At 50.8% G+C, this 14,221-nt stretch overlaps 1 protein-coding gene across 3 annotated transcripts in view; it reads right to left on the bottom strand.

The window, feature by feature from the left end:
• Nucleotides 1-203: 203 nt before the first annotated feature.
• The window catches only part of Gata4 (GATA binding protein 4), a 69,913-nt gene continuing 55,895 nt past the window's right edge, over nt 204-14,221 (bottom strand). For 2 of the 3 annotated variants that reach the window (XM_038310019.1, XM_038310018.1), the window contains exons 3-7: nt 5,800-5,969; nt 4,727-4,852; nt 4,329-4,416; nt 2,636-2,790; nt 204-1,496 (exon numbers count right to left, since the gene is read on the bottom strand). In XM_038310019.1, coding sequence (XP_038165947.1) covers nt 1,314-1,496; nt 2,636-2,790; nt 4,329-4,416; nt 4,727-4,852; nt 5,800-5,969 — 722 coding nt within the window. In that variant the 3' untranslated portion in view covers nt 204-1,313. The remainder of the gene's footprint in view (nt 1,497-2,635; nt 2,791-4,328; nt 4,417-4,726; nt 4,853-5,799; nt 5,970-14,221) is intronic. The other variant, XM_038310021.1, reaches the window with a different exon arrangement.

Below are 14,221 nucleotides of genomic sequence, written 5' to 3'. Positions count from 1 at the left end.
TTGGTTCAAAGCTATTCTCTGCTACGGCCAGAAACGTTTCGGGGTGGGGTCTGGGAGTTTGGGGTACAATGGATCATGCCATAGTTGGCTACAGCTCTGTGGGTGATGAGGACGAGGAAGGATCTTTGGGGGCCCCAGGAATGGGGGAGGGGAAGAAGGCCAATTCTAGGAGAGCTACAAGCATGGCAATCCCATCAGGCTTCCATCCATCTTCTGTCACCTTTGTCTTTCCGCAAATCTCCTTCGGTTGTTCCTGCTTTGAATTTGTCTTGCAAACGCTCTGGGTTTCCTAGACAAAGGACCCATGCTGGAGAAAGGCCCAGATCCAGGTGACTGTTTGACTTGAGAAAGGCCATGGCCTGGCAGGCTCAGAGCAAGCTCAGAGCAAGCAAGCTGGAGTCCTGGGAACAGGATTGTGCTGTAGACACAACCTCCAGGGGGATCCAAGGGGCAGATGAGTGCAGTCACCAAGCTGCTTCGGTAGCACGTTTTGTTCCTCCGTGGAACCCGTATGTGTGAAGGGGTTGAAAAAGGATGCTAGGCGCAGCACCACATGGCCCAAGCCCGCTACACAACTGAGCTCTAGTTCTGCAGAGGATAGGAGATGTTCAGGCTGGAGAGCAAGGGTTTAATGCCGGAGTTCCTGGGAGAGGGGGAAGGGAAGGCTCGACAGCTGGACTGTGATCTGCTGCATACCGTGTGATGGGTGATGTGCCTTCGCCACCACCGTCTCCCCAGGGAGCACTCAGTAACATCTGCACTGCACCCGCGCTTCTGGAGTCAGATCTGGTATGGGGCATGCAGGGATATGCCATGCCTCAAGGGGAGTGTTGGACAAGGGCAGGGCTGCCACGTCCAGTCCACATCAAGTAGACACCCTGCGCAGGCTGGAGACAGTGTCTTGAAGCCTGGGACCCTACAGCCACCCGAGGAGCACAAAGAAAAAAACCCACTACCTAGAACCACTGGGGTGGAGAGTTGGGGTGAAGGAGATTAGGTCTCTGTCCTGGACAGGCAGGTGGAGAATGAGAAAGAGATCTCCTGCTCCAGGGAAGAGCCTCACTGGACCATGCTCGCGCGAAGGTGGGCGTCTCTGAGGGCACAGGCTCTTCCCAGGGCTTCACCTGAAAAAGGTGTTTGAAGAAACCCAGCACCCACATCCCTAAGCGATTGTCAACAACTTCAAGTTCTACCCAGTTGTTCTTCGGGAGTTGTTCCCAGACGAAGGGGCTGGCCAGGATGCCCCAGCCTCAGACTTTGCTGGCCCCCAGGTCCCAAGTCCGAGCAGGAATTTGAAGAGGGAGAGGGGATGATTACGCGGTAATTATGTCCCCGTGACTGTCAGCCAGGACCAGGCTGTTCCAAGAGTCCTGCTTGGAGCTGGCCTGTGATGTCTGAGTGACCGGAGATGCATAGCCTTGCGGGGAAAGCTTCAGAGCTGACAGCACTGGATGAATGGAGGGCCCATGGCCGGACACAGTACTGACAGAGAACGCCTGGAAGGCAGAAAGCAGAGTGAGCCAGTAGGATGCCCCTGGGGGCCCCAGGACCAGGTCTGGGGAGAGGGTGAGGGAGTAAGCACTCAGCTGCTTCTCTAGGGCCTAGGGCCTATCTGCAGGGGTCTGTGTGCTTCCCCAGGGGTCCCAAGCACAGTGTAATCAGGGCTATAACCCAGGAGTTTTGTGCAGCTGTGCTTTCTCAGAAGGCTCTGACAGCCATAGGAGACACTCTTATCACCACTTCCGGGTCAGATAGAGGTCTTTCCGGGTCAGATTGAGGTCATCCTCTCCATCCCGAAGGGGTCCTAGCACTTTTGTTTCTGTGGAACCAGGTTCTCTCTGGTTCACTCTGAGGGTAGAGTGCTCAGACAGCCGCACACACGTAGAGGTAGTGGGGCTGGAAAAGGGAAACTGACTTCCTCATCCCCAAAGAGGCAGAGGAACTGGGCGTCATATATTCAAGAGGGCCTGGTCCCCTGCTGGGCCATTCTGGAGGCTCTCAGGAAGCTGGAACTTATGAAAATAGCTTTCTGCCCACCTCTCACCCAAGCCTGAGCCATGCTAACAGGGTCCTCCCGCCTTCCCTGAGAAGCCTTCAAGACCAAGGTCAAAGCGCTTCCAACTCTAGAGTCCAAGTTTGCTTCCAATGGCAACACCCAAGTCTGACTCAGGGGGTAGTTGGTGCTTTCTGTCACATGCATGCTGGGTGCAGTCCCTGCATCCTTCTCCTTGTTCCTACAGGTCACAGCACAGGGAAGATGCTAAATATGTGGCATTCTTTGTGTCCGAATCACCGCAGCTGGACCAGAGGTACCAAGGACTCAGAGGCTGGGCTATTTGGAGCTCGGCGGCTCAGCCCTCTCAGGGCTGGGCAGGCCACCAGGAATCCAGAATCTACTTTCTTTCTTTTCTTTTTTTCTTTTTCTTTTCTTTTTTTTTTTTTTTTTTTTTGGTTTTTCGAGACAGGGTTTCCCTGTAGTTTCTAGAGCCTGTCCTGGAACTAGCTCTTGTAGACCAGGCTGGCCTCGAACTCAGAGATCTGCCTGCCTCTGCCTCCCGAGTGCTGGGATTAAAGGCGTGCGCCACCACCGCCCGGCCGGAATCTACTTTCTTATTAGCCTCATCACCACACCCACCTGGGATATGGAGTTGCCATGCCCATAGTGAGAGGACAGCCCAGGCTCTGTCTTGATGGGGCGCATCTCCTCACTGCTGCTGCTGCTGCTGCTGGTGGCGTTGCTGGAGTTGCTGGAGGCACTGCTGGTGGGCGGGAGGCTCTCACCAGATGGACCTGCAAGAAGACAGAGTCAGGAAACTCAGTCCAGCTGCAGGGACAGAGGCCCTAGTTACATCGGCTGGGAAGAAAAGTAGGTATCCTTACGGTGAAGAACAGCGGTTCTCTGATAAACCACAACAAAATTCCAAGGAGACTATTTCACGTTCTTAAAACAGTGTCTGCTGTAGTCCAGGCTAGTCTCAAACTCACTATGTAGTTAAGGATGCTGCTAAACTGGTACTCCTGCCTCCACCTCCTGAGTGCTGGGATTACAGACCGATGCCACCATGCCCAGTGTATGGAATGCTGGAGATTGAAGCCACGACTTCCTGCGTGCTAAGTACTCACTGAGCTACAGCCCCAGCCCTAAAGGAACTTTTGCAAAAGACTCAACGATTCCCTCATGACCCTAGGTCCGTAAGCCCAGGAAACCACATTCTGTTTTGGGGATTCCACGCTTTCAGTGTAGTTTTTCAACGTGATTACTATGTATTTCAGGAGACTGCCAGAGGGTTCTGGGACAGCAACCTCTAATTAACTGTATTAATTTCTCTCTAGCAAAATGTGAACACTGCTCGGGGAGACGTGGCGACGACGGATGGTCTGTGCCCCTCCGGAACAGGTTCTGCTTCTGAATTTATGGTCCTGAATTCCGACCTAGGAGTTGAGGACTCTACACCTGCGCCCAGAGGCTCTGCTGCGCTCCTAGTCCAGGAGGCAGAAAGAGGTAGGTAGGACCCCATGAGGAGTGGCAGAAGGTTCAGGTAGGAGATACTTCTTCCCGAAGTCCCTGTTTAATGTAGGAACCTAGAATGCCGGCCATGGCTTTTGTGAGTCTGACTGCCTGGGGTGGGAAGGTGAGGTGTCCACCACATCAGCCAGTTCACTCCCTCTTAACGGCTGAGCCATCTCCCCAGTCCTGTAACCCTATGTAAAAGGCATTGTCATTAAGTGGGCGGCTCACGCCTATAATCCTACAGTTTAGGAGGCTGAGGAGGAGGGTCATGAGGTCAAGGTTACTCTGAGCCATGGAGAAACTCTGAAGACAGAACAACATATCGAACAGACTATTGATCCCGGAGTGAACATTCCAAATCCCAGCCAATACCAGTGTGATTTTAAGCCATTATCCTCGAGAGCCCCAGTATGCTAATTAGGAAGACAGGCTGCTTCTGTCAGGTCTTGAGGGGATCCCTGCAGGAATTTGTGCAGGTTCAGAGCTCTACGTGACATTAATGTACCCCAATTACAGATCAATCTGCCAGGAGCATGCCTAACGAGAACTTGTCTGCTTTAATCGCAGCATCAAAGATGGGGCCAATGAACATCACTCTCTCAGGCCGCACACTGGTCCAGTCAGTCGATTGCAAGGGCAATCATCCTACGGCTTCATGGGCCTGGCTTCTCTGCTGGGTTCTTTTCTGTCCTGAGAGAGGAGGATGGAGGAGGCGGTTATCACCATCCTCTGGCAGCCTACCGAGGCAGACATGGTTCTCGAATGCTCTGGGAACTCCTGACTTGTTCACATGCCTACACACGGATCTATTCCTCACCTGCTGTTGTCTTCGATTTATTCAGGTTCTTGGGTTTTCGTTTTCTGGTTTGAATCCCCTCCTTCCGCATTGCAAGAGGCCTGGGTACCTGAAGGGTTGGAAGTTAATATATCAATTTCCCTTTGTAGATGTCTGCTATGGTCTTGAAACTCTCTCTCTCTCTCTCTCTCTCTCTCTCTCTCTCTCTCTCTCTCACACACACACACACACACACACATACACACATTAAGTGAAGGTTTGTAAAAAAAGAAGCATGTGGATTCTACTCTTGAGGAAAGACAAGTGAGACCTGCAGAACAGAAATGGAGGAGGCTCCTGTCAGGCAGAGCTGAGGGCATGAGGGGGCGTAGGTAGGGCATAGGCCTGGCAGGGCAGGGCAGGGCAGGGTATTGACTCACCCCATGGAGCTTCATGTAGAGGCCACAGGCATTGCACACAGGCTCTCCCTCGGCATTGCGGCGCCACAGCGTGGTGGTGGTGGTCTGGCAGTTGGCACAGGAGAGGCCTACCCGGCGGGAAGCAGACTACAACATAGATCGGGGTATGGTATGAATGACCTGGACACTGTCAACAGAGCATGTCTTCCCCAACGTGGAGCTCATGGGTGCCAGTGTCTGACTGTGTTTGGGGCGAGGAACTTGAAACTTCCTCAAAGAGGAAGCTTCAGGGTGTCTCTCTCTCTCTCTCTAGTCCCCTTCCCTGAATACACCAAAGTGGGTTGGTATTGATCAGAGTCAGGTGGGAAGAAGAAGAAGAAGAAGAAGAAGAAGAAGAAGAAGAAGAAGAAGAAGAAGAAGAAGAAGAGGAGGAGGAGGAGGAGGAGGAGGAGGAGGAGAAGGAGGAGGAGGAGGAGGAGGAGGAGGAGGAGGAGGAGGAGGAGGAGGAAGGGGGAAGGAGGAGGAGGAAGGGGGAAGGAGGAGGGAGGGGGAAGGAGGAGGAGGGAGGTGGAAGGAGGAGGAGGAGGAGGAGGAGGAGGAGGAGGAGGAGGAGGAGGAAGAAAGGAGGAGGAGGAAACACAGGAACACCTGGCCCCATTCCAGGCCTCCCTAGCCAGGAGCCACACCCACTGCTTTGCCTTCTTGGAATCCTGGTCTTTCTCGGGGATCAACTGAAAATAAGACAACTTCTGGTTTATGTTGACCTTCAAGATAAAGGGACTGAGATCAAGGAGGCCTGGATCTGGCTCCCTGTGGCTGGTGCCGCTCACCTCTCTGAGCTTCATTTTCTACTATTGCATGATAGGGGTGATGAGGGTGGACTAGCTGGGCCAGCATCTTCGAAGCAAGCCCAAGCTCACTCTAAAGGTGTGAGAAGCTCCCTCTTTCCTTCCACCTACCTAACCCCTCAGCTCATATCCTCCAATTCCAAAATTTAAAGTTGGGCAAGAGTTTCAAAGTCTGGTGCAGGGAAGACAGGCAAAGCTGGCTGCTCTCAAGGCAACTGGCCCTAAGTCATAGGGGTGCTTGCTTACCAGCCGGCGCTGAGGCTTAATGAGGGGTCGGTTGATGCCGTTCATCTTGTGGTAGAGGCCACAGGCATTGCACAGGTAGTGCCCTGTCCCGTCTCGCCTCCAGAGCGGGGTGGACATGGCCCCACAGTTGACACACTCTCTGCCTTCTGAGAAGTCATCAAACATATCTACTGGGGGAGGACACAGGATAAAGAAAACACAAATGATTACTTTTGTTTTGCTCGGAGACCTTTCACCTGGAACGCACGGCCCGAGGTCTCCCCAGAAGATTCCCTCTTCCTCGGTCAGGACTGCAAGGCAAGTGGGTGCCACTGTGTGCCGTCCAGATGCAGCAGAAGGCATCAGCTCCACAGGCGATAGGGGACACTTCCGAGCCCAGATCTTGCCACTACAGTCTTCACCGTACCACCTAACCTGCTCAGACCTTTCTCTTCATTTTCCTTCCCCTAATTATGACCGTGTGATGGTTTGAAATGTCCACACAGGCTTATGTTTTGCACACCTGTTCCCAGGTCTTGGCACTATTTGGGGGGGGACTGTGGAACCCAGTTAGGAGGTGGGGCCTGCCTGGAAGAAGTCGATCACGCAAGGTTATAATTCCAGGCCCCTTGTTCTATTCCTGTTCTCACTGCCTTCTGGTCTACTGCACTCCGAGAAACCTCCACAGTATTCTGCCATCCTATCCATTCTGACACACCTCCCTCGCCACGGTAGACCAAATCCCTATGAAATCATGAGCTAAAATCAATCTGGCTTCTGTTAAACAATTTCTCTGGGTATTACAGTCATAATAATTGCAAAAGTTAAGCCATACAGATTCTTTTTTCCTTTTGGATAAATATATTTACATTGTAGGAGAATTAGTATTGAAACATGTAAAGAAAATACGAGTCAGTATTTTGTGAGCATGTTATTTTATTCTATCTTTTGTAAGACTTTCTATGCTGTATTTTGTGAGCGTGTTATTTTATTCTATCCCTTGTGAGACTTTCTATGTTGACACATACCTTTGCCTAGTTGAGGTCAAGCGATACGGCCTGGCCTATCTTGCTTTGCTCTGTTTGCTTAATGCCTTAATGTGTTACCACATTAGAAATGTATTATAAACTCATTTCAGCACGGTATAATATTAGTCCATCATTGAAATGTGCCCCCCCCCCAATGTCTGCTCTTCAGTAACTGCTTAATCTCTGTCTAGTTTCTGATATTTGTTCTGTAAACACGGGTCTCTTTGTACATACATCTGTGATGAGTTTCTAGTTCCGACTCCGAGCTCTATCCTAGAAGGAGAGTTTCTAGGTCATGGAGACTAGGGTTCTATTTACATTCTTAACTTTATTGTTCACTTAGTTTTCCTCCTGTGACAGTTAGCTGGAATTGCCCACTTGACACCTCAACTATTATCAACTAGAATTACCTCAGGAAAGAGTCTCTACAAGGAATGGTCTACATGGGACTGGCTGTGAGCGTATGTGTTGTCTGAATTAAGTTCATTGATATGGAAAGACCCTGCTTAGCATAGGCAGCACCATTCCCTAGGCAAGGATTCCTGGACTGTTCAAGAGTAGGGAAAAGAAGCACAAGCAAGCAAGCAAGCATGCACGCAAGTATGCATGCACCTTCTCTCTGCTCTTGACTGTGAACGTGGCGTAGACAGTTGTCTCAACCTCCTGCTTCTGTGACTTCCTACAGTGATGGACCTGGACTTGTCACCTAAAATAACCTCCTCTGTCTCCTCTCTCTCTCTCTCTCTCTCTCTCTCTCTCTCTCTCTCCTGGCCAGAGTATTTTATCAGTAACTGAAATGAAACCAGGATAGTACTCTTAACGTATATGCGTGATCTTGCTTTTTGTTCTTTTTCCTTGTATGTGGCACACACACTAAAGACACCTAATGGACTCCATCAAATGTGAGTGTCATTCCTCCACAAGAAGGCTGCCTTCATCTGTCACCCTTTCATTTGCCCTTTCATTAGCGAAACCCTCGTGTCCCTTATTGCCTGAGTGAGAGAGGTAGGGTTGGCTTTCGCACTCCTTTTGACCTATAGAAACCATGCTTGGAAACTTCCAGAAGTCCCTCTGACTCATGCCATCTAAGTCTTCTGTCTCTAAGCATAGCCACCTTGGTCTCCAGATTGCCCTTGTCCTGATACCAAAGGCAATGCTGAGCTCTTCTCTGGGGAAGCCATCTGCACCCCTTCGAAGGCGGGATTAAAGGTCGGCCCCTCCTTCAGGCCCCAGCTTCACTGTTCAGTAATCAGCTCTAAGGGAATGTTGGCTGGAAGAGGGTAGGGCGCCCTCCCCATGACTCTGGGCACGCAAACAGTCATTTACACCTGCAAAAAGTGGTGGTGTGTCCATCCCGAGCAAACAATGTTACAGGTGTGAGGGGCTGTTTGCTCAGGCCAGGAGCTTAAGTAAAGCCAGCCTTGAGAGGCTGTTTTTACACCTGTGTCACACTGAAGGCCCTTCATCAAGGTCACCTGCCTCTAGAGGTGACTCTTGTCCGTGGCTTACTCTCTGCCAGGCCACCACCATTGGCACCAGCACCAGCACCTTGTCTGTGGCCTGCCAGCCTTGCTCTTGCCTTTCCAGACCTCTGAAAGCAGTAGAAAGACCAGGAATTCCCAGAGCCAACATCCAGCAGGGTTGAGAACGAGCGGTGGCAGCTCTTTTTTGCCATGGACACTAGAGGGCGCTACAGCCTCAAAATTGAACCAAGACCACAGACTCTAGGTTAAATCGCACCTCAGGAGAAAGGATTTTGCTCATTGTTTTAGCTCAGACCTACTGCAGTCCTTTGATTCTGTTTGACCTTGAAATGAGTTATAGTCCAAGGATGGCAGAGTATAAAATACGCTCCTATTTAACCATCAAGCGGCTTCCCATGATCTGTGGACCATGTCACCTCATCTGGACCTTTATCCATTCTAACCATCCTGTACTACAGAAGAAAACCCAAGATCCTTCCGTTTCAGCCCATCAATGTCTCAGTCTGTTTCTCCCACAGGTTTCTCCTCATTCTGGTTCATTTAAGCTCTCTGGTAAAAAAAAAAAAAAAAAAAAAAAAAAAAAAAAAAAAAAAAAAAAAAAAAAAAAAAAAAAAAACCTTTGTGATTTGTTGCTGTTTTTGAGAGGGGAGGACCCACTTTTCTTCACACTGAGTATATTCCATGTGTGCATACACCATCGAGGGACTCAATAGCGCCCATGGGTACACCCTCTCTGTCCCCTCAGTTACCCCTCCCTGCACTGAGGACTCGGCACAAAGGTTGACCTGGAAACTCATGCAAGGACACCTCGGGTTATGCCTTCTAGCAACTGTTTTCCTACCAGATAAAGTCGCCAGGCATTGGCAAATATGGATTTGACACCCACAAATATTTACCAAACACCTGTGATGGAAGCAGGACAGCAGATGCCACAGGAGCGAAGAGGGCGCTCTCCGGGCGCTAATGATCTAGTTTAACAGACCCGGACCTGGGAATCGATAGTAGGCGATAAGATGAAGCATTCCGTTTTCAAACTCCCAACGGAGTGCGGGATTTGTGGCCGATACCATTGGTCTCAGACAGGAAATGTGCAAGTCCAGCCCAGATAGACCAGTCACTGTAGCTCGGGAGCCAAAGGAGGGAACTGGGCAGGAAGCAAAGACCGTGTTTCCTCAAGATGCCTAGCCGGGCACACCTGTGTACATATTCCACCACGAAATCTTACTACCCGACCAGTTCGATGGAATGGTATGTGGAATTTTTATTTCAAAAAGAGAGATTTACTTGATGCATATGAGCATTTTGCCAACATGCATGCAGCTGTGTATGTATGTATGTATGTATGTATGTGTACTGTGTATGTGTGCTTGGTGCCTGCAAAGGCGAGAGGGCATTAGACAACCCCCCCCCCCCCCGAGACTAGAGGTGATTGTGAGCCACCATGTGGGTTCTGGGAACTGGACCCCAGTTCTCTGCAAGAGCAACAGTGCTCTTAGCCCCCAAGCCGTCTCTCCAGCCCCCACACGGAAACTGTAAGTGACCAGTGCCAAGGACCTAGGACGGAAGAGCACAGGGCTGACTCTGGCCTGCAGACCGACAAAGGTGTCCCGGACAATGAGGGCGGCCACGCCTAGAAGACAGGAGCTTCGACTGGACGGACTCTAGTGGGGACTTCTGTTTTCATAAAAGCACCAGTCTAGAAAATCATAACTACTTATTTTTTAAATTCTGATTTAGAAAACAGAGAAATCTGATCCCCAAACAGAGGGGAGCATTTTATGTCTGTCTGGCTCCTCTCCTCCCCCTCCCCCCCCCCCCCCCCCGCCCCGTGCAGGGCCAGGGAGTGGGAAGAATGCAGCCCATCTCAGCAGCTTAGTGCTTACTCCTGGGAAGAAGGGGTGCAGGACTGCCCAGTCCCCACTCAGCACTCTCTTCCTCAGGAAAAGCACAGGGTGTAACTTTCCAGAGGGCAAGTCGAGGGCCCAGCCGTGTGGCTCCAGCCGGTGACAGCCTGTCTCCCATTCCCACCCCTGTCCAGTACAGGCACTGGTCCACCCACAGGGGCGCAGTGGGAATCCAACCCCGGAGAGTGGGTCAGCAGCTCTCCACTCTAAGAGGACAGTCTTGTAATAACAGCTGTAAAGTACTTTGCAAATGAGAGGAAAAACTCACAACAATGGCTGTGGAGAGCTCCGCAAACACCCAGTGAGATAGCTATGACCATGAGGGATTATTGTTCTGAGGCTGGAGAAGAGGGGCGGAGGGAGGGAGAAAGACCAGAGACAGGGGAGACACTCGAGAAGACTTGGAAATCTAATGCTTTCCAGCACGAATGAGACTCAGACTCAGATCCATGGGGTTCCCAACTCAAGTTTGAGGCTGCAAGCTACATGGTGAGTGAAAGTTCACACTCTCTGCCTAGAGTTCTCAGGAGCTGCGTGGGAAAAGGAATATCGTCCTAATCCTGAAGACAGACACCTAACTCCCCACCACCATCCCATGCCCCACTTCAAACAACTCTCTTTTAAACAGGAATACATTGGTGCAGGATGGATATTCCTAGAAATCATGGCACACCACACTCGTCCAAGTGCCTGGAAGGGAAAGGGGGCCCTGATTTCCCCAAAGCTGATGCAATCAAAGGTAGAGACACAACTACCCCTGACCCTGCTCCATCCCTCCTGTAGAGTGCACCCACCTGGCTCTGCAAATCACTGGAAGCAAATGGGGGCTGGGAGAAGGACAGAAGGAGAGAGAAAGGGAACAGCAGGGTCATGGCTATCAGCACCCCCCTGGGCACTGTGGAGAGCAGTGTGTCCCTTGACCTTTGGGAAACAATCCCAGGTAGCTGATGCTGCCTTGAGTTTGCACTTTTAGTGTCACCCAGGCCCTAATCTGCCCTGGGTGTGTCCTTCAGTCTTTTATCTTGAGTCTTGAGTCAGAGCCCATGCTGGAAGAACCCTTGCTCTATGTTTGGGTAGCAACTTGATGCAGTCTCTCCTTTTACCCTGTGTCTATTATCTACTGACCCCTTGACAAGTGCTGGACACACGGGCATGGCAGAAAAATTGGAGCAAAATCTCTGTCCCAAGGTGTATGCATTGGCCTAGCTGAGAAGACACAGCTCAAAACAAATCATTCTATTAAGTGTGGCACACTGCAGTGAATCTGGCCTTCGGTACCCCCTCTCCACGTCCACTGTCCTAGATCACCGAGTCTTCTATTCAGAGAAAGGTGGTGCACCACCGCGCAGTGATGATGCCCATTCTCAGAGCAGCTACCTATCAGGGCTAGGAAAAGAGCCAGAAGGAGAAGGGAATTCAAAACGGAGAATCTTTGGGGGTAAAACAAGGCACAGTCTAGGCGGGGTGCAAAAGGACCTTTCCCAAGGACCAAGGGACTTCAGGAGAGAAGTCTGCAGCCCCACCCCAAATGTCCCATGTTGAAACCCAACCTCGCACGGATCCAAGGTTCAGCAGATTGGGCCTGGGTTTCCCGACAGGCCTCGGTTCATCCGCCGCAGCTGGCGCCTGGGTCTGGGGCACAAGGAACAAACAAACCCGGGGTTTTTCTGGCAGCCACTGAGTTTCATCTCTCTGGGCTTCATCAGGCTGCAGCAGAAGCCCATGACAGGAAGCTGGCTGGCCACGAGGGCCACAGCTCCTATGGTGCTCCGGTGGGATTGAAGTACCTATTTTAGAAACCCTGGGACTGTGGAACAGAGGTGGTTACACAGCCAGGCCTTGGGGGTGAAGCCCGCCCTAACCTCTGCTTCTGGTGCTGAGAAACCTAATGCCAATGTCCATGTGGGGACTCTAAAATGTGATTCGGTCCTGAAACATCATATACAGACAAGGACATTCTGGAAGGAAGGGAGGGAAGAAGGGAAGAGAGAGGGAGAAATGCATCAAAGTGAAGAGGAAGGAAAGAAGAGGGGAGAATAAGTTAGGCAGGAGAGGAAAACTGAATAATGAATTACTGAAGAGAACATCTTCAGCTATTTCTAAGAGCTAATACTCACACACTGCAGGCCGGCAGCAGGCAATCCTGTCACTCAGCCATGAAGTCAGGAGTAAGCAACCATTCCTCCTCCCTCAGAAAACCTGACAATCCCAGCTACCCTGCTCCTACCTGGCTTGCCACTGTTGGGTTGGGGTTAGAGGTCAGGACAGGGAGTACCTGAAGAATGGTCTATAGCTGTGGCTTAGAAACCAGAGGCATCATCTGCTAGATCCTGATCTTGTGGTTTTGCTGCCTGTCCCAACCCTCTCTGCAGAGAACCTAGAGAGGACTGTGGTCCAAAAACTCAGTCTCAACAGGATGTGTTAGCAGGAAAGACTAGAGAAGTCCAGGACCCAAACATACTGTCTTCCCAGCTTGTCTGGTCTCAGAGACTTTCAGAGGTAGATCCATGCATGGCATTGCTCTGCAGGGTGCCCACTAGAAGAAGAATGCTTCCCTGCCTCCAACACTGTTGTGAGCGGATCTTCAGGAATAAGGTAAGAAAAGGCTTCCCTGGAGTGGAGCGCAGGATCCACTACAAAGCTCCAGGAGACCCAAGAGGGCCTTAGACCATGCCCTTGTGCCTCAGCAAGGACTCTGTCCTGGACCCCTGTGCTCTGCAGATCTGGGCCCATGCAGGACACAGGAAATACTATGGTATCAAAAAAGTATAAAGTCCAGACCCTCCCAGATAGGGTGCTCATAGGATGCCAAACACATGGCTCAAAAATCCTGCCATCGGGGCTGGAGAGATGGCTCAGAGGTTAAGAGAACTGACTGCTGTTCCAGAGGTCCTGAGTTCAATTCTCAGCAACCACATGATGGCTTACACCCATCTATAATGAGATCTGGTGCCCAGAACACTATATACGTAATAAATAAATTAAAAAAAAAATCCTGCCATCGCTGTTTCTCTGACCAGTAGTAACATTCCAGAGCCCTCTAGACTTCATGGTTATCAACGTCAGTTCAACTACACCCACAGCATCCTGATGAACGAACAAGTAAAAGACTTCCTGGACTCTGCCCAAGGTGCCCTCTCTTCCCTGGCCCTGGCCCTCTGACAGCTGTGCAGCTCCCCACACCTTCCCCCATGTAGGCTCGCGGCAGAGCGCAAGGCTCCGGGAGAAGGCTATGGGGGAAGGTGGTCCAAAAACCAGAGAGTGGGGCGCATGCATTTTCATGTCTCTTCAGAGGAAACCAAGGTCCAGAGAAGACAGGTGACCTGAGAACGAGTACCACTCCCAGAAAGGTCAGTGACCTGACCTTGTCCTCACCCACACCATGCTGCTGTCCTCTGGGTCACTCCACCTGCCATGCTTTGCACACAACAGGAGCTCAGTGTACACTGACCCGTGGGACTCGACAAAGATCTGAGCCTCCAGGTGTCTCACGGAGCAGGAGATCCCCAGGAGAGTGAGGCCGATTTGAGGGACCCTCTGTCCCTGGCCATACTCACACTGGTCTGGGAAAGCCTATCTACGCAGCAGAGGATCGCAAGTACCCAGCTGCGTGCCCATGGATAAGTAATGTGTGTGCACGTGTAACGGATGTGTTTCTGTGGAAAAGGACACCACATCGCGCTCACCACCACCCCAACAATTCACTAGAGTATTCTCCACAGGGGGAGATTTTTATTTTAGATATTTTCATGGCAAAACATGGAAATGACCCAACTGCTCAATCATCGGGAGCAAGAAGTAAAAAACAAGTTTCAGTCAAGGAATAAAAATTCGGAGTTTAAAAAAAATGTATATATATTTAATATTGTATTAAAATACTGAGATTTCCTTCCTCAAACATGACTTAAAGTAATTAAGTAGGCAAGCAATCAAACAAGTCAGTCTTCTTAGCATGTGAAGGATGCTACCTCCCCCCGCCCCCTACACACACCCTGCCTTTAACTCTGGATATTCACATCTCAAAACA

This window comes from Arvicola amphibius, chromosome 13 (assembly GCF_903992535.2).
Source record: "Arvicola amphibius chromosome 13, mArvAmp1.2, whole genome shotgun sequence".
NCBI lineage: Eukaryota > Metazoa > Chordata > Mammalia > Rodentia > Cricetidae > Arvicola > Arvicola amphibius.
The sequence above is the reverse complement of the archived record's forward strand: the minus strand, read 5'-3'. Positions and strand labels throughout refer to the sequence as shown.